At 37.2% G+C, this 24,157-nt stretch overlaps 1 protein-coding gene across 3 annotated transcripts in view; it reads right to left on the bottom strand.

Annotated features, from left to right (window-relative positions):
• Positions 1 to 24,157, bottom strand: part of ap3b1a (adaptor related protein complex 3 subunit beta 1a) — a 380,897-nt gene that overhangs the window by 144,093 nt on the left and 212,647 nt on the right. For all 3 annotated transcript variants that reach the window (XM_069938172.1, XM_069938181.1, XM_069938185.1), the window contains exons 14-20: positions 21,087 to 21,196; positions 18,446 to 18,622; positions 13,322 to 13,508; positions 6,392 to 6,522; positions 5,744 to 5,861; positions 4,969 to 5,083; positions 2,251 to 2,392 (exon numbers count right to left, since the gene is read on the bottom strand). In XM_069938172.1, coding sequence (XP_069794273.1) covers positions 2,251 to 2,392; positions 4,969 to 5,083; positions 5,744 to 5,861; positions 6,392 to 6,522; positions 13,322 to 13,508; positions 18,446 to 18,622; positions 21,087 to 21,196 — 980 coding nt within the window. The remainder of the gene's footprint in view (positions 1 to 2,250; positions 2,393 to 4,968; positions 5,084 to 5,743; positions 5,862 to 6,391; positions 6,523 to 13,321; positions 13,509 to 18,445; positions 18,623 to 21,086; positions 21,197 to 24,157) is intronic.

Here is a 24,157-nt window from a genome sequence, read left to right on the forward strand (position 1 = left end):
AAATATCTGCTGAGTTTTATGAAATATTTTCTTAAATAGCTTCCACTGTTCAACTTGTGACCTTTCCTTCAGCTAATCCATATAACACTTTGAAACTGCCCTTATTAAAGTTAAATACACCAGTTTGTACCTGAGGCGTTCTCCTTCAGAACGCATCTAGAATTTCACTGTGTTTGGACCACTATTCCTTTGAGGATACTTAACTACAAGATCTCTTATTAATCCTACCTCATTACACATGACTAAGTCTATCCCTGGGTAGATTCTGTAACATAACGCTCTAAGAAACATTCCCCAATACACATCACAAAATTCTTCTTCCATGGGAGCCCTGTCAGGTAATTTATCCAATTAGTTTGCAGAATAAAATCACTCATTATAATTGAAGTTTCTTTCCAACAGGCCTTTATATTACCCGACTTATTCTTTGGCCGATCATGAAGCAACAGCTTGAGGGCCCATCATCAATCCATCATCTTCTCTCCCCTACTATTCCAGATCTTTTCCTAAACTAATTCCACTTCATGATCAACTCATCCACATTACTAATCAGCATGGCACAAATACTATCCTTGATTAACAACTTACCTCCTTTTTCTTTTTCCCTATTCTTTTGGAAAAACAATATGTGGAATATGGAGTTCCTAATCTGAGTCACCCAGCAACCACATCACTGTAATAGCTGTTAAATGAAACTCATTTATTTCTATTTGTGCTGTCAACTCATCTATCTTGTTACAGATGCTGTGTGCATTCGGATAAAGAGCCTTAAAGCTTTGACTTTTTACAATTGTTACTTACTCCGGTTCCAATTTCTGCTGCACACTTCGGCTTATATTTTCTACCCTTCCTGTCAGCTTTGATTTTCATTCATCCCTTAACTTCTCTGTGCCACTGCCCTCTCATTTCTTTTTGATTTATTAAACTTCCATCTCTTAAAAGAGCACCCCCTCCCAAATATTAGTTTAAAGCCCTATCAATAAATCCAAGTGATGCAATTTATCGGAACACTGGATCCCTGCTCTCTCAAATAAAATCTGTCCTATTACCCCATGAATCAGAACCCATTTTCCCTACATTTACTTTTCAACTGTTATTTACCCTCTGCCAATTTGCAAAATTCCATATAATTGCTCAAGATAAAAAATAACAACAAAAAAATACACAATACACAATTCCAACCTTCAAGTTTTCCAGCAAATAGGTGAAATCTTGTAGATTACTCTGTATTGATATTTAACTTCACGTGCACATTTAATATTGGCTCTGAAGCATCAGGGATAGCCAACCTTTTAATTTTTAATTTGGACATAGAGCATGGTAACGGGTCATTTCGACCCATGAGTCTGTGCCACCCAATTAACCTACACCCCCGGAACGAACTCGAAATGGCCTGTTACCATGCTGTATGTCTAAATTAAAAATTGAAAGGTTGGCCACCCCTTCTAGATTAATATCTCAAAATAAAGGGTTTTCTTTATTAAGACAGGCTGTCAAATTGGCAATTCAACAAATTTAGACAATGCTTGTAGCACAAATGTAAGGCAAAAATAATCCATAACTCTTTTTCTTTGATGTTAAAGATATGATGTAAATGTAGTCTTAATGACAAACGTTCTGCTTATATCCATCCATGAGTCCTCCACCATTAACATCATGTGAATTGCCACTGACAATAAACTTAACTGCACCAGACAAATAAATGACATAGCTCACAGATCAGGTTAAAGGCCTGATATCCTGCAGTAATGGCTCACCTCTCAACACATTAAAAGCCTAGCCACCATTTATAAGAAATAAGTCAACAATATGAGAATTACTCTCACTTACCTGGTCGACTACAACTCTATCAACAACTGGGAAGTTCAACACCATCCAAGAGTTAGCAACCTACTTTATTGGTCCTCACTCAACACACAGAACATTTGTTTCCTCCATCACTTGCTCCTCAACACTGTTGCATACATGATCAACATAATATAAGACAGGTACTCACCTTGTTACTTTGCCAGTACCTCTCAAATACACACCACCAAGGACAAGAAAGCCAGGCGCATTACCTACAAGTTCTCTTCCAAACTGCCCACTATTTTGACATAGCAATTTATTGCCATTTCTTCATTGTCAATTAAATAAAAATAAATCCTACATTGGTAACAATTACCTCCACCAAGCAACAAAAAAAAAATGATTCTGTCCGAAACATGAAAAGTTATCTCTATGTACTCAATGAACAAATGGATAAGCTACCTTTTGTTTCACTGTGCTGTCTACTTCAGAGTCAGTCTCAGATTTGGAACTATCTGCAGATGAACTCTCCTCTGACTCACTGGTAGTTTCAGATTGTATCTTTTTGGATTTGGTCTTGCTTTCTTCTGTATCACTAATTTCACTGAAGATGAAAACAATGGAAAAAAACAATGAATTTTGTCTTGTATCCTTCCATAATCAGCATTTCAACTGGTGGGTTAAAAGATTTAGGCGTTTTAAAATAAATAATTTCTGGAACATAAAACTTTGTTAAGGTGCAGAAAATTTAAAGCAAATAAACTTTTCCTCAAAGCATTTGCATGATTAAACATTTTCAGGAAACATAATTTGCTGCTCAGAATAATACATTTTTAACATTTAAATACTTTCACAAGAAGATAATATTTGCTCATAAGAGCCCCAGACATTAGACAGCAATATATTAACAACTTCCAAGATTATGAATGGTTTTGAGAGGGACAAGAGTGATGCACTGCTATTTATTATTGCAAATAATATTGTCACATTAAGTATGAGATGAAAGTAGTAGTAAGGGGAAATTAGGAAATATTCCTTAAATAGAGAACTGTGATTTTGTAAAAAATTACATGTTGAAGAGTAATTAAAGTGTAGAATGTTAAAGGCTACTGAAAAGAGCAATACAATAATAATTGGAGTACAAGTATATCCAGTTTTACAAATACTCACTTTATGAAAATTTGCTTTTATGAAGAAACCTGTGTTCACTTTTATGAAAGAATTGAATGAGATTCCGCTTTTACGAAAATAGCCTTCAATAGTAGTGAATTGGTCTTCACTTTGCACCATTTTGTCTTACGAAAGGTTTCACAGGAATGCTCTAGTTTTGTAAAGCGGGGTATACCCGTATCTCTATAAGCCATGTTAGTTACTTCATTCTGAGACTATAGGATGTGTGAATGACGAAGCGCCACCTTTTCTCAATTGTCAATCATATGGCTACACTATTTAGTACTGAGTTAGAGGGACTTTAATGGGTATGCGGGAAACAGGGCAGCATTATCATTGCGTCAAGCAGACTTCAAGGAAGTACAAGCACTTACATGGCAAATCAAACCAAAATGAAAATGCACACAATCCACAGTGATTCCTACTAAATTTAGATGGAGGCGAATATGGAAACCCCAAATTCAAAAGATGGACCAACTTTTTAAGTGCAGAATTCAACCATAGAAAAATTGGACATTTCTTGCTGATGAATTGATCTGATCACGTTACAGATACTTTTCAACAATATACTTTATTGGTTACCAATTTTTAAAAAAACTTTACAGAAATGAAAAGCCAAAATTAATTTAAACCAGAGATATCATTTGTTTCATACAAGTAAAACAATATAAATCATTCTTAAAATCATTAAGACCTGACTTAAATTAATAAAGATATAATTAGGGCATTATGTTATATTTGTTACGAGGTGGCAGGGCAAGCTGCCTTAATTACTGTCTATAATAGATGGAGCAGAGTGCATGCTATACCCCAATCAGTGCTGTCAGTTACAAAAAAATCAAGGCAGTACATCAACAGCAATCAATGAATGAAAGGGCAATCATCAAGAATGCCGCCTGTCAAGCAAGGTTCAGGATTTTAAAATTAGTAGTACATATGTACTTCTTAATATCAGAAACTGTCATAATAAATGCCTTCAATCAAGAGAAAAAAAACAAAACTATGCTTATTACACGATTAAATCAATAGCACAAATTTTAGTTTTAGAGGCAGCCAAATTGCCTTGCACTTAAATATGCTGCCTTCCATTTGTTTTAAGGAACTGATCACTGATTTAAGGCTACTTTTCCCCTCCTCTGGAGAAGCTGTTGATGATACCAGTCTAATTAGCCTTGCATTCTTATGTGCATTATTATAATAATAATATTCTGCAAAGAGAGGTAAATATCCCTGGACGTGCCAATCAGGTTGGCACATTGATGGAAAAATAGGTTTGCTCATTGTCACAATCTGGATTTGGAATTTCAATTCCCTTTTACCAAAATTTCAAAGTACTACTTATTCAAGTTGTGAAGATGTCCATTGTTTTGTCCACCATAACAGACTAACATTGTGGGAATGAGCAGACATTTATTGAGAGTACTTTTGCAACTATTGTCTGAAAAGCTTTGTTGTATGTACAAAGTGCTTGACAAAATAAACCATCCTTTGTCTCATTTAGCTATCTCAACGGTAACAATAATGGCATGGCTAACAAGGGTTTAAACCTAACCATCATGAAAATTACTGAAAATAATTTCAAGTTGCAGATGTGCGGAGTCCCAAATTGTCATTTTGGTTTTATCAGATGATAACTGTGAATATTATCATCTTTTATTATTTATGATCCATTTTTATTGTAAACTACTGTAGATTTTTTCTTGATGAAGTATCTGTTCAGCTGCAGCAAGAAAGAATTTTGGTGCATATGTACATTGTACAATATCACAATGAACTCATTCTTATTATAACATCTAAAATTATTCATAACTTGCATCCCAACATATTATTTTCAAGTCTTATATTGTAAATCTATATTTCTGCCATCATAATCTTCCTCAGGAAGCTGCTTCATTGATTTACCACTTGCTCAGTGTAGTAAAATGCGCATTGATTCATTCTGAATTTACCCTGTTTCAAGAGCAGGCCATATTCTGCAAAATTAGAACAATATGGGGTGCTGCATTTTACCTTTCTTCATTTGTTTTCTCTTTTTCTGATTCACTGTCACTTGAATCTTCAGATGAACTTGAATTACCATCTTCACTCTTGCTGTCAGTTTCACTGCCATTACTAGAGGTACTGCCTGGAGGATGAATAAGAGAATTACGATGGTTCTATTTCTGCCATTTCATATTCAGATCATTCACCAATGGTCTAAATTATTTCTTAAATTATCCAAGGTCAACTAAGATGGTTATTTACAATTCATTAATTGCTCAGATATTTCAAAATTACCCAAACATAAATACAAATGAAGATTAAAAATACTGACATTGGCAGCAAATTTGTAATAGGATCTTTTGTATAAAATTGTTTGCTTTTGAAAACTTGTGTGGAATAGCTGAGACAAAATATGTTATAGAAACAAAATCCATGATCTCATAGTGGCAATAAGGAATAGATCAGAGTTTAGGTCAATTTGAAACTATAAATATTGGTTAAAGGTCTGCACTGTTACATCCTCATGATTCTTTCTTTGAACATTTTCTCTTACATATTTGTTATATGATGTTTGGATCTGCTCCTAAACACCATTAGAAAGATATTATTAAAGTTTTCCTGTTGATATTTGGACATAATAAGTGATCTGCTTAGATTTCTAAAACAAAATTGGAAACTTCAATGAAAACATTTTCAAAGGGATTTTCTCAACTTTGGGACAATGAAGGTCACATTTCATAAATAAGACATCAGGCACATAGTAAACATCAAATAACATGCATTTGGTAAAGTAATGACTCACTTTCGCTGGATTCTTCCTCCTCCTCCTCCTCCTCCTCCTCAGAATCAGAGTAAAACTTGGCTCCTGAAGTGTCTTTCTTTGCTTTTAGTTTATGTACAGGTGTTACCACTTCCTTAATCTGTGTATGAACATAAAAATTGTTCTGATTCATCAGTGTTTCAAGAAAAGTCTTCTAAAAGCAATTAAAATGAATGGGAATTAGTTAAAGAAAAACTGAGTGGAAAGGAGCAATGGCAAAAACGACAAATGGATGCAGATGGAGGTCAGGAGACAAATAGCTTGTCAATATTCTTCCTTGGTACTGATTGTTTCCTGCAAAATGTTAGTGAAGACTGAGAGGAGAAAGTAGTGTATTAGGAAGGAACATTTCTAATCACAGCACAGAAATTTCTGATAATCATTAGTAATCTCTATGACAAATTAAGAAAAAATTAAAATAAAGTAAAAATGACAAAATATCAAAAATACACAGTACTCTGTTAAAGTTACATAAATTAAAAATGTTAAAAGATGTCATAATTACTTTTTTCACAGGCTGGATTAGTAAACTTCTACCTCAAGTAACTGTTAAAATGTGCTTTTACACTGCACTTTCCTTCATTTAATCTACCCAGGACATTAACAATCAGTAAAACAAAAATTTCATACTGGCTGAATGACTTCCACATTTCGGACAGAAGGGTCAGGGGCCGTCTTTGGCCAATCTGGAAGCTCCAGGTACCCATTTGCTTTAGTATTCAGTGAGTGTGATAATGTGCTCAGCTGGAAACGATCTCTATCTGTTGAACAAGAAAAAAAAAGAAAAATAATAATACAAGCTTCATGTCAGAGCCTCAATCAGCACTTGTGATAATTGGTACTGCATTATCTCAAATGTCATAGTATAAATAAAAAGGAAAAATGATTCCTCATAGGTCAGAAAACTGATTTCAGACCATAGATTACAATAATCTCACCTATAATGGTCAATAAAAAAGCTAATCATTCAGCGTGTTTGGAGGTGTTGCTGTGAAATGCAGCTCCTCTAAAAATTACTTTACTGTGAATATTAAGAATGACAGCACAGTTAAACAATCCGCTACATGTCTTGCTACAAAACTCACTCAGAATTTTAATACCATTTTGCTGCCAACTAAACTACTTTTCAGTTTCCTTTTAAACTTGAAAGTTAACTATAATACATCAGCAATTTAGTTGTACAATAATATATAAAAAAAAACAAAATTAAAAGCCAGAGTAAATACAAAAATAAAGATGACTTTAGCATACTACAGAGACAGTCCCAAAATCTTATTGAAGTGACACAAACACAGAGAACACTTAGGGAGACAATTAAATGAAAATGCACTTGAAGGAAAAAAAAAGATTTTGCACAGAATTGTTCAAGGTGAATGGAAGCATCTGCTATCACATCCTACAGAAACAAAATAATGATTAATTCGTTGATATAGGACAATTCAAAGTTGATTTGGGTTAATTCTGTCATTCTTTAGGAAATATGGGGATTGCATGCTTGTGAAAAAAGATAGTAAGGAACAAATTTACACAAATTCAATTGCATTGTGAGTAGTAATTCAGATAATCTAGCATGGAGGTATTCCAAAGGTATTCTAAACATCTGGGAAAATTTGGGTTACGAGATCAGAATAAAAATTTTTGGAGAAACAGTTGGCCCTCTAGGTTTCCCCTTCATTAATTGAGTCAAATTCCTTCAAAAAGAGTACACTCTCTTATCTGAGCATTGAATTCCTGAGCACATTCAACTGCTCTATTTGCAAGCTAGCCCCAGATCAAAACAAAATAAAAAAACTTTTATATAACTTAATTCTTACTTTGGGAACATGAGAAACATAATGCATCCTACTTATTCATGTGCCTTCAGTTCATAACATTTGCGTTTTTATTTACAATTTAGCATAATGAACTAACAACCACTATACACACTTTGTTCCTAAGAATGCCTTAAATCACAAGTAAACTGCATGGACATTCACTGGCCACAGAAAGGAAATAGAAGTCATAATGCCTACTGTCACTTGCATAGGAGGCCAGAAATAGGAGGAATAAACATTAAGAAATTCAATAGGAAACCCTTAAAAGATTTGCTTAATTGAGAATTTGCTTACATGCAACTTGCTACTCAAGGTTTTGAAACAATCAGCTTGAATAAAATTAAGTAGCTGTAAGATAAACATGAGGGAGATGTGGATAAAAAGGGAATACTTTTGGAGCATAAAACCTCTATCAAATTATAAGCTTTTTCAACATTTCTCCGTTGTAACAGCATCTTTTTCCCTTTTCATTCATTTTCCAGGACCTTGGCATGAGTTGCAAAGCCAGCATTTAATTCTCATACCATAATGCCTTCAAGAAAGAACCGATGAGACCTTTTTTAAACTGCTGCAGTCTTACAACCCACCGTAAAGTTGGGTAGAAAATTCCAGGATTTAAACCCAGCAACAAACAAGAATGACAGGATGAAGGACAAGTTGAAGGAGAAGTGCTGATGATCCTCTTCTGCCCAAATCCTTCTTCGTGAAAGAGGGCCATTTTGGTAGGTGCTGTCGCCACCTTCTATGCAGTGCAGTTTGTAGACGATACACATTGCAGATACTGTGCCCCAGACATGGATATATGAATGCATCTGGTGATTTCTTTGTCCTGGATCAAATTTCTTTAGAATGGTTGGCATTGGACGTATTCAGGCAAATGGAGAATATCCCATTGTGTGAGTCAGAAGGTACCTTTGTTAGAGAAAAGGTTACTTGCCATTGCAACATACAGATAGGGGCTGCTTAATTTGTTAACAAGTTGCCAATGGTATTGAATATTTTGCAATCATTAGGCAAATATTCCAGCTTTGGTCCTTATGATGGAAGGAAGGTCATTAATGAGGTAGCTGCACATTGGCCAAGGTCATTGCCCTCAGGATTTCGAGCAGTGGGGTGGGATGATTGAGCTCCAACAAGCACTACCATCTTTCCTGGTGCAACGTATGACTGCAATCCCTACAATCTTCCCCCTTGACACCAGACTCCATGCCTTCAATACTCAGGATAATTACTATCCTAATGTCAAGAAGGCACCCTCTCACACCACCCCTGGAATTCAGCTGTTTAGAGCAAGATCATGATACTTCATTTAGATTATACAGCATAGTAACAGCCTGTGCTGCCTGATTACACCCAATTGACCTACAATCCCCAGTACGTTTTGAACAATGGAAGGAAACCCGAGCACCTGGAGAAACCCACGGGAAGAATGTACAAACTCTTGCAGACAGTGTGGGATTCGAACCCCAGGAGCTGGTTCTGTAACAGGGTAGCGCTAACTGCACCACCCTATATACTCTGGAGCAAGGTCGTCCCGATGAATCAGTAAGCAGGATATTAGTGAGGAAATGCTGCTTGATTGTACTGTTGAAGAAACCTATCCCTTTGCTGTTGAATGAAAGGGGTCTGATAGGGCAGTAACTTTCTGGATTGGATCTGTCCTGCTCTTTGTGAACAGGACATAACTGAACAATTTTCTATATTGTCCAGCAGATGACAGCATTGTAACTGTGTTGGCATATGTTGCCTAATAGTACAGATTGTCTTGAAGCACAGGTCTTCAGTCCATCAGTTGGGATGTTATCTAGTTCTTTAGGCCAGCAACGCGTGTATGTAATACTGGTGTTTGAGTCAAATCTAGACGTGAATTTGGAGCAGATGCCAAAAAAAATCAAATCTTCAGAAAACCAACATGCTGAGCCAGGTTTATCCACACAGTTTACAAAAGGAGTAGAATGATGCAATGGTCAGACTGACAAGGGTAAGTAAAGACCATAATTTAAAGTTATACAACATTTATAAAAGTGAGAAATAAATGGGTTACATCAGGGACAGCCAACCTATGGTGCATGCGCCAAAAGTGGCGCATAGGATGATTAGAAGTGGCACATTGCATCCCAGAGATAATAATAAAAAAGTAAGCCTACTCATGCAAAAGGTATTAACCAAAAACCGATTTGTAGAAGAAAAATCTATAACAGGAATTCAAGTAGCTTGGAGCTAGATATGGGTTTTACCGAGAATAAATCTAAAACTTAGCGATTTTATTATTTCATGCACATCTTTTAGTGAATGCTATCTTATTTCACGTTAATCTGTTTTCAATTTTAAAAAATGTTCAGTGAGTCAAACAAGACTTTTGTTCTGCAGTCGCTGCATAACTGTTCAATACAATTTAATACTTGTTTGATTCTGAGGCACCAGGCAGTTTACAATTGACACTTGTATGCCACCGAGTTGTGCTGTTTGTCCTTTTTGAACACTTGCAGTTTTGTACTTTTTCAAAAATTAAGTCTGTTTTTACATTCACTTACCCATCACTGTGCTAAGGAAAATGAGCAAAACAAAAAGCAGAAAGTGATAGTAAGCGTGAATTCAATGAACAGTGAGAAAATTAATTCTTATATATTAATTCTTATTTATAGCGAGTCCAGCAGAAAAACCATTGTGCATTGTTTGTGAAAACTCTCTCTCGTAATAGAGGACATGATCTTAACAGACAATATAAAACACAACATCAGACTGAAATAGAAGGAAAACTGAAGCTAGTGCTTGGGTCTGAGTTATTGAAAGAATATGTGATTAAGAAAAAGGAAGAAATCAAAAGACGACAAAATATATTTGTTAAAAGAAGTTGTGAAAGTTTGGCGATAACAGAAGTGTCCTATGAAATTCCTTTAGAGTTGGCTAAAAAATAGAAGTCTTTCTCTGTTGGAGAAGAAATTGTTAAGCCTTGTCTCCAAATATTTGCAAGATGGCTTGGTGATAAAAAAATATCAAAAGGAAAATAGACAAAATTGCTCTGTCAAAGCAAACAGTTATGAGACGCACCAAAGAACTCCCTCATAATGTATCTGAGCAACTGAAAGACTTTGTCAATGCTTGTACTTTCTTTTCTTTCGCTTTGGATGAATCAATTGACATATGTGAGATCACCCAGCTAAGCATTTTTATAAGAGGAATTGATGATAATTTTAGCAACTTTGAAGAACATGTCAGTCTTGAGTTGCTTCATGGAAAAACAAGAGGATCAGACATATTTGACAAAGTAAAATCATACCTAGAAAATTTATAACAAGATTCTAGTAAACTCATCAGTGTTTGTACTGATGGATCACACTCAACGATAGGTAAAGCCAGTGGGACTACAATTTTGCTTGAAATCTTTTTAGGTGGTCCTCTACTGCATTATATACCAAGAGTAACAGGAGCCCCTTTTATACTCAAACCCGTGGTACTCTTGTAGATATGACCTGCCTTAGGAAGCTGGCTTGTGCATTCATGAAGATGCCTAGTAACATACAAATGAAATTCATTACTGAACATGAAATTTGATGAGCTTCCCTCAGTCCCAAATGTTTCTGACATGATTAATTTCTGGCTATTATTACCCTGTGAACTATTTTTCATAACTAAGAAAATTTGCCCAGAGTTATATCTGTCATTTGAGAGTGACATACAGATGTGAACAAGTATTTCCAGCCATGAAAATGATTAAAAACAAAACACGGTTGCAATCGACTGATACAAATTTGAAGAAATCTCTGCTGCGCTCAGTAACTAATTTAACTCCAAACAGTGAAAGCTTGGCGAAATCAAAGCTGACTCAAAAGTTTCATTAAGGTAAGTAATGTTTATCTTGCTTTTATATTAAATCAATACTTCATGTAAAATTATTAACATATATTACAAGAATTGAATGGGGAACAAGAGTTGTATGGTGCATTTGAATTTGTGCGTGAAAAAAAAATTGACACATGAAATGTAAAAGGTTGGCCACCCCTGGGTTACATGGTTTAACAAATAAACAAGTTACAATAAACCCATACAATATTAATAAAGCTGTGGCAATTAGCTCACTGCAGGTTGAATGTGAAAGGTATGGGGACATTAACCTCAACTCGAAACAGCTGTTAAATAAGTAAAATTTTAAAGTGCATGGAAGAAAGATTAAATAAATAATTTGAGTCAATATTTCTTTGCATTAGAAATTTTGTTTTATAAAATCAATGGAAAGGAATTTGTCTTTTCTGTAGAAACACGGGAATCTTTTGTTAATGTCATGTTGTTCTTCCTGAAAACATTTTTAACAACTATCTTAGTTTCTTCACACTTTCAAATTAATACCAATGTGGTAATACTGCCCATTGCCATATGTATTCCCTGCCATAAAATTGTGTTGGCATCAACTTTTTTTTCTAAATTGAAATGTTTTCATTGAAAAGCTTTGTTCTGTATGATGCCCAGGGAAGTCTATTCATACTTAAGTGCAGTAATAATAATAATAATAAAGAAAGTGTAGCATCTAATGTCATAGTAAGTCAAAGAGTGCAGGGCATTGTGTTACAAAGTCAAACTGTGGGCATGGAGCATTGACATCATCTTTGATCAACTGATAACTTCAGGGAGGAAATGGTCCTTGATGCTGGAGGGTCAAGCTCTGGCATTTTCTGAGAAGGGGAAAAGATGAAAACATGGCAGGGAATGGATCACAAAAATTATAATTAACTGAATAAAAAATTACCTGTGACTCTCTGTAGAGGGGGGGTAAAGTATAAAATAACAGAAACCCCTGGATGCAGGTTTCTCGGTTTTGATCTTTTACTGTCATCCTAATACAGTAAAAATCCCCCCAAAAATCTTGGAAAATAAATAGGTAAAAAATACAAGTTTAAAATTGGCATCCCCTAGTGGTCAGTCTGCAAATCACGCAACATGCAATCTCAAGCAAATGACAAATACACATATCTAGCAGCTACCAATCTGCATATGTGCTGGATACCAGAGGTTTTATTGTAGTATTATTTTGCTTGGATTGCAGACACCAAATTCACAATACAGCAATAGCTTTCTGCTTCAGCTATCAAATAACCAAAAGGACAAATGAGCTCTTCAGTGATTATCAGGCTTCATTGCATAATTTAAAACAGTTCTTTCAGACTGCAGAGGAATACGTGCCTCAAAGGGAAAAGCAATGACTTCATAAACTTTTGCTTTTTTTCCTCAGTGAGGGCTTCTATAGAGGTCAGGACTATAGATTAAGATGGCAACGTTGCATGATTGCATACAAGAATTTTGGGATTAACAACAAAAAAAATCATGTGGCAGAATCATTTCTTTAGTAACAAATAAATTTGTTCATATTATAATTAAATGAAATTACAATTTTTATGATAATCTTATGAGAAATATCTTCTGAATACGAGATGCTAAGCATCTAATATTAACTACTGCATTGTCTGATCTAAATGTCTAATAACTCGTAAACATGACACTGTAACTACTGCTAAATACTAAAAGAAGCAACTGAATATAGGTCTTCTGCTCATCTAGATATTAGAGAAAGGCAAATAGTCTGCCAAAGTGAAATCAAATTTAAAAAATCAACTGTTTTCAATTATATAGCATTCACAATTAGTACAAACAGGCATATTTTCCCTTTAAGCTCAGATAGTGATTCTATTCATAAATTCCCATGGATCAACCCAGAGTTTGAAACGCAATGATGACATTTTCTCAAACGTACCTTTAAAAGGAGATTCGAGGACTGGTGCAGGCTTTTGTACAAGGAATATTTTCTTGGCATATTTACTTAAAGCTCCACTCTTCTCAATTGGAACTATCAGCTGCTTGATAAATCTTGTACGATCTCTAATGTCATAATTCTGATCATACTTGGCTACATTTAATATGTACTGCATAAGCAATTTTGTCTGTTGGCAAAACAAAACAAGAAAATAATACATGTTATTTACGATTATTGATAACACTGAATAAATATATTCAGAGCTGTAATAAGAATGAATGGTCATGGCCGACAAATGTGGCTCCACTGGGAATACACATTCCAAAGGGAGCAAATGAAATTTTAGCTAAAGCACATGTCCTCATCTGTGCTGAGTAGGTGAATGCTGAATCCTGAGAAGAAGCCAGGCGCTAGATTATTAAACTGCTGAAGTGAAAAGAAAGGCATCATTAAAAAATAATCATATATGGCAAAACTGGTGAAGAGTCTACATGAGGATAATGAATGTAGAAATATATAACGAAAAACATAGCACTCAAAACTTAATCTGAAAAATATGCAGGACATCAACATATCAGATGATATTAGGCAAGGCACATTTCTATGAAAGTATAAGCTTTATGAAACAACACTGTCCCAAAGCATACACAGGGCCTGAAGTCTGAATGCACTTAGCTGCTTTTCACTGAATTATGAACCATTAACTAAGCCATATGAATCAGTGAACTGTATTATTGCAAATTATTTGCAATGTATTTAGCCATTTCTATCTCCGGATAACTCACTGCTGATGTCCTTTACAACTAAGGTAAGTGACTCAGTGTCATGGGTTCCGTCAATCATTACTTCTGAAAGAAAACAGCCATGCTGTCAATCCATTCACACTTCATCTTTTGTGAACTACTGATCCATTCGGTGTAATCACAAACAAATTTGCAAGCTTCTCTTTTTAAAGTTTGCTTTGGGGTGTCATGTTTTCATTCCTTTAAATGTCATAATTACTAGGAATGAACGAAAGTGTAAATTTCCAGAAATTGAAAATATTTCAAAGTTAAAACATTTCCATTTATTAATTTTAATGAATGGAAGATGAATTATTTCCAGAAATAAAACGAAACAAAATTTCAGTAACCTTTACTTTAAATAATAAATTATTTCATTTTCAGGATCAATTTTTTACGTTCAAAGTGAAATATTCTTCTGTTTAGTATAACCAATCCTAGGTAAAGCAGAACATAATACTTTTCATATTCAAGGCTCTTCTTTCAGTCTTAAGTTGCTGATTGTGGGGGGGGAAAAATTGTCCAGAATTACACGTTCTTTGTTAATTTCAGCAATCTCCCATTTTTATCCAGTGCTCCTGCAACCTGGTCCCGCTCTAAATCTTATACTAAGATAATGATCTTCCGGGAGAAATAGTGGCGGCGGAGTCAATTGTATTATTTAAGAAAAGGTTGGACAGGTATATGGATGAGAAGAAGATGGAGGGTTATGGGCATTGTGCAGGGAGGTGGGATTAGAAAGGGGGTTTGGTTCGGTGCGGACTAGAAGGGCCTAATGGCCTGTTTCCGTGCTGTAATTGTTATGTTATGTTATGTTATCATGCTGGAGGATAATATCAATGTGGGGTAGCGGCGGCTACTCTGTTGCTGAATGTCTTATGCTCCCAGCCTGGACCTGGCTGAGAACCGTGCGGGCTTCTGCGCTTGTTGCCGAGGTCGGGGAGAAACCCCCGACAGCGCCATTTTGCCCAGCTGCCCAGCCGTGTGCGTGACCTGCAGGGCCGGTTCGCCGGCCTAATGGTGTGCCGCCCCACCCCCCCAGAACCGACGCCAATGTCCTTTTTTGCCGGGCGGCCTCGCTTCTTGGGTTGAGCCACGACCACTGGCTCGTTGGGGTCAAGGTGTGCTGGCTTTAATCTGTCCACAGTAAACAGTTCCCTCTTACCACCGATGTCCAGTATGAAGGTGGATCCTGAACACTGGATGACTCTGTACGGCCCTTCGTACGGTCTTTGAAGGGGTGCTGTGGAAGGGCCTCGCCTGATAAAAACATACTCTGCGGAATACAGCTCACTGGGGATGTAAGAGGCCCGTGTGCCATATCTGGGCGGTGGTGGGGGTGTGAAGGAGTCCAACTGGGCCGGGAGGCAGGGAAGTAAACCGTGCGGTGACTGTTGCAGGTCATGAGGTGCATTGATAAACTCACCGGGCAGGGCTAGCAGTGCACCATAGATCAGCTCAGCTGATGACGCCTACAGGTCTTCTTTGGGTGTCGAACGGATGCCCAGGAGTACCCAAGGCAGCTCATCCACACAGTCAGGGCTGGTGAGGTGGGCCATAAGTGCCGATTTCAGGTGGTGGTGCAATTGCTCGACCAGTCCATTGGCCTGTGGGTGATAGGCCATTGTGTGATGCATCTCGATTCCCAATATGTTGGTGAGCTGTGCCCAGAGCGCAGAGGTGAACTGCGCACCACAGTCACTGGTGAGGTGGGTCGGGACGCCGAACCAGACAACCCAACTGGTCAAAAGTGCTCGGGAGCATAAGTCCGTGGAGGCATCTGGCATCGGGATCTCCTTGGGCCAACGAGTGGTGCAGTCTACCACCGTAAAAAGGTAACGGTTACCTCGGGAAATGGGTAAGGGGCCGACAATGTCCACATGTATGTGGCTGAACCATTCTCGGACATGTTCAAAATCCTGCACGGGCGCTCTGGTGTGCCTGTGTACCTTGAAAAGCTGGCAATGGGTGCAGGTTCTGCCCCAGTCCACAGTCTTCTTTTGAAGCCTGTGCCAGACGAGGCGTTCTGCCACCATACGAACCGTGGACCTGATGGAAGGGTGGGAAAGGTCGTGGATATGGTGGAAGACTTGCCTGCAGGGTGCTCATGGAGACATCGCACAGGACGATATCATCACTGAGAGGAGTTGGGAGGTACTGGAACCACAGGCCCGTGATAGCAGTCCTGAAGTCCTGCGTCTCCTCGTTGGACTTATGATCCCAGGCAAGCTGGTGTTAGTCTAGGCCGGGTGTCAGCGAGCAAATGGCCGGTCGGGAGATCGCAGCGGCGACCACATTGTCTTTCCCCACCTTGTGCCGAATGTCGGTGGTGAACTCCGTCACAAAAGACAGATGACCCTGTTGGCGGGCCGACCAAGGATCTCTAGCCATAGCAAGCGCCTGAGTGAGGGGTTTGTGGTTGGTAAAAATGGTGAAATGCCTCCCCTCCAAGAAATAGCAAAATGACGCACAGCGAGATACGTGCCAGCAACTCACGGTCGAAAGCACTATACTTGCGCTCTGGCAGGCGAAGAAGTCGGCTAAAGAATGCCAGTGGTTTCCACTGTCCGTTAACCTACTGCTCCAGGATGGCACCAACGGCGGTGGCAGAGGCATCGACGGAGAGCGCCATATGAAGGTCGGTGTGTAGGTAGATGAGCAGGGTAGCCTTCGCAAGGGCAACTTTCATGGCTTCGAAAGCCCTGTTGGCCTCTGAAGTCCAGGCGATTGTCTTGTCCTTGGCCGTGATGAGGGCGAAAGAGTGGCTGCATGATGCACACAGCGCCTGGAATGAAGCGGTTATAGAAATTGACCATACCCGCGAACTCCTGATGCCCCTTGAGGTCCAGGTGTGTGAACTCCCTGATTGCAGCGACCTTCGTAGCGGCAGGTGTGGCTCCTTCGGCCATGATGGTATGGCCCAGGAACTGCATGGACTCTTTCCCGAACTGGCATTTGGCCGGGTTGATCGTTAGGCCGAAGTCGGGCAGTCGGGAGAAGAGAGTGTGCAGGTGAGACTTATGTTGTGCCCGGTCTCTGCTGGCGACAAGAATGTCGTCCAGATAAATGAACACGAAACTCAAATCCCTGCTCACCGTATCCATGAGGGGCTGGAAGGTCTGGGCAGTGTTCTTGAGCCCGAAAGGCATACTTAGAAATTCGAACAAGCCGAAGGGGGTGATGATGGCTATTTTCGGTATGTCATTGGGGTGCACCAGGATTTGATGAAACCCGTGCACCAGGTTGACCTTGGAGAACACCCTCGTACCATGCAGGTTGGCTGTAAAGTCCTGAATGTGCGGAATGGGGTAACAGTCAGGTACTGTCGTGTCATTAAGCCATCGATAATCTCTGCAGGGGCGCCAGCCACCGGAGGCTTTCGAGACTAGGTGGAGCGGCGAGGCCGAAGGACTGTCGGAGCGTCGAATGATCCCGTTTCTCCAGATGCGAGAACTCCTCTTTCGCTATTTGGAGCTTATCCGGCACAAGCCGGTGTGCCTTGGCATGGACCAGTGGGCCTTGGATGGGGATATAATGAAACACCCTGTGGTGCGATGAGGTGGTGGAGAACTGCGGCTTGAGGAGGGACGGAAACTCATCCAGGATGCACTGAAACTCGTATATTCCACATACGAATGACAAAACAACATGACTTGGTCAAACAATTAACAGTGAAGAAAATCAATACAGATACTTAAATGTCAAAATGTGATATTCTATGTTTGGTCTTTGTTTCTTTGATAGTCGTATATAACTTGCCAGAAAATTCAAAATAGAGCAAATGACTGCCAGGCTGGGAAAGAGATTCTTCCCAGAGGCTATGAGATTGATGAACCTTCAGGAGTTGGGCAGCTTAGTTGGCGTAGCGATTAGCACAACGACTTTACAGAACCAGCGATAGGGACCAAGGTTAGAATCTTACGCTGTCTGTAAGGAGTTTGTATGTCCTCCTCATGTCTGTGTGGGTTTTTACCATGAGCTCTAATTTCCTCCTACTGTTCGAAAAATACCGGGGGTATATGTTAATTGGGTATAAATTAGGTGGCACCGACTCGTAGGCCGAAATTTAATTTAAAATTTATCCTGTCACCTTGGGTCTCTTCTAATTGAAATGAATAAATTATTTCAGAATATTTATACATATTTATTTTATATTATATTTATGTCATTAATTAGTGCTGTGCATTGTGTACGTAATGTGCATCGTGCTCTGGAGAAATGCTGTTTCGCCTGGTTGTATATACACAATCAGATGATAAAGAATGTCATGGTCAACTTGCAACTCTAAAGGACTCATGGAAGTGGGGGAAGGGAGGGGGAAGTATTCTTATTCAGTTCTTACCTGCTTGGGATTTGTTAAATAGAGTTTAGCTCCCAGATTTAGAATTTGCAGTTTCACTATCTCCTCTTCATTTATAAAGCTCTTTGCCACTTTTCTAAGGACATCCGGCGCAATCTTTGGTACACGCTCACAGTATTCACCTATCAGCCACAGGATGCTAGCACGAGCCATGGATACCTTGTGAGAATTAGAGAGGTGAAGAGAAATTGGAAAGAAAAGGAAACAATAGATAAAAAATCAAGAGAAATAGATAAATGAAGAGTAAAATGATTGATTACATTTACTGATTAATGGGAATTTCAAATGCAATAGCACAACAAATCAATATGTGGCAATAGAGGATAAAACAATTAAAATCTGAAATAAACAATTTGAAAAGACCAATTTGATTTTGTTGACATGACTCCATAATAAAAACATGACCTGAAATGAAAATATAATAGCACATTGTTGAGAATATCTTTAAAAAAACATTCTATAGCACTAACTCATTTTATCAGCCTGAAAAAGTCAATGGAAAGAAGCAATTTTAATCATCAAGAAATATTAAGCAGGGTTTCAGAAGCCTTGACCAAAAATAAAAGTGCCCTTGAAGATAGCACAGTGGAAGAAAATGCCAAAGGAATCACTATGCACTAGCAAAGAAGGAATAGAGAATTATAAGGAATGGAGAATTTCAAATTGAGGGTGATATAGAGGGCACAGCAAAATAAACAGATGAAAAAAATCTTGCAGAGTCACAAGGATTAAAATAAGAGGCAAAATTCCGGACTGTTGAGTTCATCTGGGGAATTATGAGATCTGAAGAAAGACAAGAAAACATTTTTTAATCTTGTATTTCTTGGAACTATGGGGTGCAAAAAGAACATTGGTGTTCATGTTGATAACTCAGTGGAAAAAAAACCCAATACACACATTGTATAAATACAGTATATTGGTGTTCACTTCAAATAAAAATATGAGTTAAATGAAAAGAACATTGGTGTTCATGTTGATAACTCATTGGAAAAAAACCAAATGCACACATTGTATAAATACAGTATATTGGTGTTCACTTCAAATAAAAATACGAGTTAAATGAAAAGATAGAGAAAAATTAATTTAATAAAAAGAAGAAATTAAGAGATTTTAAATTCAAATCTTCTAGTTCAATTTGTAATGAGATAAACAGAAGGGGATTAGGTCCTTCCCTGTAGAAAGGAGGTCAACTGACAACAACCACTAGAGCAAACCAATGTTAAAAAGCCCAGCAAGTCCTATAAGCAACTTAGTGCATCCATTGTTTTACAACATTTGAAATCTTAATCATCTGTAATCTTTGAAATGACAAGAACCAAGTATCAACAAACTGTTTTGATGGTTAAAAATGACTGAAAATTATGTGCAAGTTGCAAGTGCATTTTTAAATAAAATAAGGGAAAAGGATCAAAATTATTACTTCACATCTTTGGCACAACAACAAAAAATCTGGGCAGATTGTCTTTCCTTCTTTTTCAAATGTTTTATTAATCAGATTGTCATTCCCTCAATATTTCTACATTGCAAGGATACAATTAATTAATTTCAGTTCGTGATAATACACCTTTCACTTTAATCACATATTCCATTTTTTAAACATTACCACAAAGTGTTAATACTTTCTGGCTTGCTGAAAGATCATTGTTAAATGATGGTATTATTTGTTGCTACAGGATCAAAATTCCTAAACAACCAAACAAGAAACATTAAATCTATGTCAGGAAAGTGGTATTCTTCAAGCTGAGTAACTTAATGCAGATGACAGCAAAATCTGAGCCATTAAATGGTGTCATAAAACATGTAGTACTAAATTCAGCCTCAACAGGATCAGATGGTTAAAAAAAACCTCTCAACAGAGTAATTTTTTTTAATACTTTTTTTTTTACTTGCTGCTTGGGAGAAGGGATATGAAAATATGCCATACGGGACAAAAAAGACATTTCAAAATATTACTGGATGACTAAGGTCTAGAGGGTTAAGCTTAGGTGATTAAAATGATCTACGATTATGTCCTAAACATTATTTTTAATCAAAGCTCCATAATACAAGTTATATAATTCACAACATCGGGAGATCGGGATGGGGATGAGAAACAAAAGGATTTAATGGCATTTATTTTATCAGCTTGCACAGGAGGTATTGATTCTGCTGTTTAGCCTAGCATAGATTAATTTTTGACATCCGATCATTCTAAATAGCAAAATTAATGCGTAATTGCCAAAACCTACATTTTTGTAATTTATTGATCTTGTTCTTTAGCGTTAAAGTTACTCGAATGACTTAGATGAAAAGAAATAGCAATGGGAAATTCTCTCCTAGCCATCTCCATGTATTTAAAAAAAATACAAAAATCAATAAGCCATGAATAAAATCACAAGTACTGGAACAGTAGGACATCGCATATCTAAATTAACAGGAGAAAGTGATAAATTGGATCAGTTTATGATCAAGGAAGCATTTCAGACCATACCTCACATAACCCAACATCTACAAGTGTGCAAATGGCTAATACGTGGCAACAGTGACCGAGCAACAAAATACAGAATTACTGAAACTCTTTGTTCACAAATAAATATGAAAACACCTGTTTTCCTTTAACAGTAGTAGTTTAATTTACACTTACTGTTATTTTATCTAGAAGCTTCGCCATATGTTTGATGATTTCACTGTGCTGTGATAGTTGAGTCTGGAGCAGTTTCTTAATGACCACTACACTCTCTGCAACAACATTTTCTGTAGAATAAAGAAGTCCTCAAGATAAACAATTTAATTTTTAACAAAACTAGTCACCAAGTTCCCTCTGTTTTAGTAGATCTGAATAAGTTAAAGTGAACATTGGTCAAAAACAAAGTATGTCTGGAAAGAAACAAGGAAATACCAGACAAATTAATAGTGCTTTGTATCAGTCTTCACAATGTTCTATTAAAATATTTGTACCCAATTCAATATTTTCATCACCAGAATAGGTTAACAGCAGACTACATCTCACTGGTCCACTTTTCTGTATTAGGTCACCTAGACCACAGAAAAATGTACATCAGGCTGTTGTTCATTGACTACAGCTTAGTATTCAATACCATCATAATTGACCAAGCTAAAGGATCTGGAACTCTGCTCAACCCTCTGCATCTGGATCCTTGACTTTAGCAGGCCCCAATCAGTTCAGATTGGCAGCATCAGCTCCTCCATGCTGACCATTGATACAGGAGCTCTCAAGGCTGCATGCTTATCCACTACTCTATTCCCTATACAGCCATGACTGCACAACAAAGTTCAGCTCAAAGTCAATCGAAAAATCTGCTGACAACACCACTGGTGGCTGAATAATTGGAAATTATGAGATAGATAACAGGATGGAGATTAAGAGTCAGGTTGGGTGGTGTCAGAAAAATAATCTTGCTCTCACTGTCACCAAGACAAAAGAGCTATCGTTGATTTCAGGAAGAGGCCAAGAGAACACACATCTGTCCACATTGATGGGATGGAGTTGGAAAGGGTCTGAACCTCTACGTTCCTGGGAATCCATATTTCACATGACGCAACCTTGAAAAAGGCACTTCCAATGCCTCTATTTTCTAAGGAGCCTGAGGATATTTGGAATGTAGTTGCTATCAAACTTCCACAGGTGCACTGTGGAAAGTTCAGTGACTGGATGCGTCATTGCTTGGATTGTAAATTCAAGTGCCCAGGAACACAAGGCTGTAGATGGTTTCAAACATAGCCCAGTTAATCACAGGCTCCAACCTCCCAACCACTGTAGACATCTATGTGAGGTTCTGCCTCAAGAAGTCAGACAAAATTGTAAAGACTCCCATCACCCAGGTCACAACTCTTCTCACCGCCCGCTTTGTCCAGAAGGACCAGAAGTCTGAAGACCAACAATCCTACATTCGACAGTTTCTTTCCAACAACTAGACCCATGATCCTTCCATTGTTACACAAATCAAGGACTGCTCTGACAGCACAAAAGGATTGTCTGCACTTTTTTTTGCACTAAGATTACTGTGAATATTTTAAATATTATTTTAATTATGTATTGTCTTTTTGAAATTCAATTAAGTTTACTATTACAGATTTTTTTCCCACAAATTCCTGTTTAGCTGCAATAAGAATTTTGATGTGTATGTATATTTTACAATGCATATGACATTAAATTCATTATCATTAAATTGGGGAATTGAAAGCAGGGAGAGACACAGGAAATGACATTATTAAGGAAATGGAACTGAACAATTTGTTTGTGCTGCAGGCTGATAAGTCTCCAAGTGCTGATGGATTTAATCTCCAGGCCTTAAAAGTGGTTCCTGAGAATGTCGATAAATTGGCTTTAATTGTCCATCAGATTGAAAAATAACAAATAAGACTATTATTGAAAAAAAGAGAAGTGTAGAAAACCACAGGCCAATTGTTTTTAAACATCTTAAGGGGAATTCTGGATGTATTTATGAAAGATATTTTAGCAGTGTCCATAAAAATCAAGGAAAGCAGATAGTGTTATGAGCCCCGAAGACCCCAAAACCCAGCAGCAATAGATATTCACCAAGATAAATGGTTACTTAAACAAAAGTGGTTGCTTTTAATTATCTTTAAACATGAAAACAGAATCATACTTTAACTTATCACTATTGACTTAACTAACCTAACTTAACCCCCTTCTAAGCGCACGTGTATGTAATGCGTGTGTAAGTTCAGAAAAGTTCTTTCATTCACAGTCCAATCTCACTTCTTTTCTTTTTCAATCTTTTTATTATTATTATAATTTATAAACACATACAGTTCAAAGAGATATAAGAAAAATACATAGTAAGTAATGAATTAATACAGAGATATTAAACAATAATATTACAGAATAAAAATATATCATAAAAAAATTTTTTGATCAGTTTAGGGTGTGAACTATCTCTAAAAAAAAGATATAATTAATAACAATATATGAAAAAAGAGAAAAAAAAACCCAAAAAAGAAAAAACAAATCTGAATTTAAAAAAAACTTTAAAAAAAAACCTACAGATATAGCTAAACCACGCCGATCGCTCCGATCTCATCTTACAGCCCAATTATCATACATAATCATAGAAAGAAAACAGAGCCAGATCAACTCACCACAAATGAAAATATTGAATAAATGGTCGCCAGGTTAACTCAAACTTAGAAGGGGATTCATAGACAGAGTTTCTAATTTTCTCTAAATTTAAACATAGTATAGTTTGGGTAAACCATTGGAAAACAGTGGGAGGATTTACCTCTTTCCAATTTAATAATATAGATCTTCTAGCCATTAGTGTAAGAAAAGCAATCATACGATCCGCAGGAAGAGATAAATAAGTCAAATCTATCATAGGTAATCCAAAAATTGCAGTAATGGGATGTGGTTGTAAATCAATATTCAAAACAGTAGATATAATGGAAAAAATTTCCTTCCAATAATTCTGTAAAGAGGGACAGGACCAAAACATATGTGTAAGGGAAGCTATTTCCAATTGACATTTATCACATATAGGATCGATATGAGAATAAAAGCGATGGAGTTTATCTTTAGACATATGAGCCCTATGAACAACTTTAAACTGTATTAGTGAATGTTTTGCACATAGAGAAGAAGAGTTTACCAGTCGCAGAATTTTATTCTAATTTTCATTAGAAATATGATGGTTGAGTTCTCTTTCCCAATCATTTTTAAACTTTTCAAAAGTC

Source organism: Narcine bancroftii, chromosome 1 (assembly GCF_036971445.1).
Source record: "Narcine bancroftii isolate sNarBan1 chromosome 1, sNarBan1.hap1, whole genome shotgun sequence".
NCBI lineage: Eukaryota > Metazoa > Chordata > Chondrichthyes > Torpediniformes > Narcinidae > Narcine > Narcine bancroftii.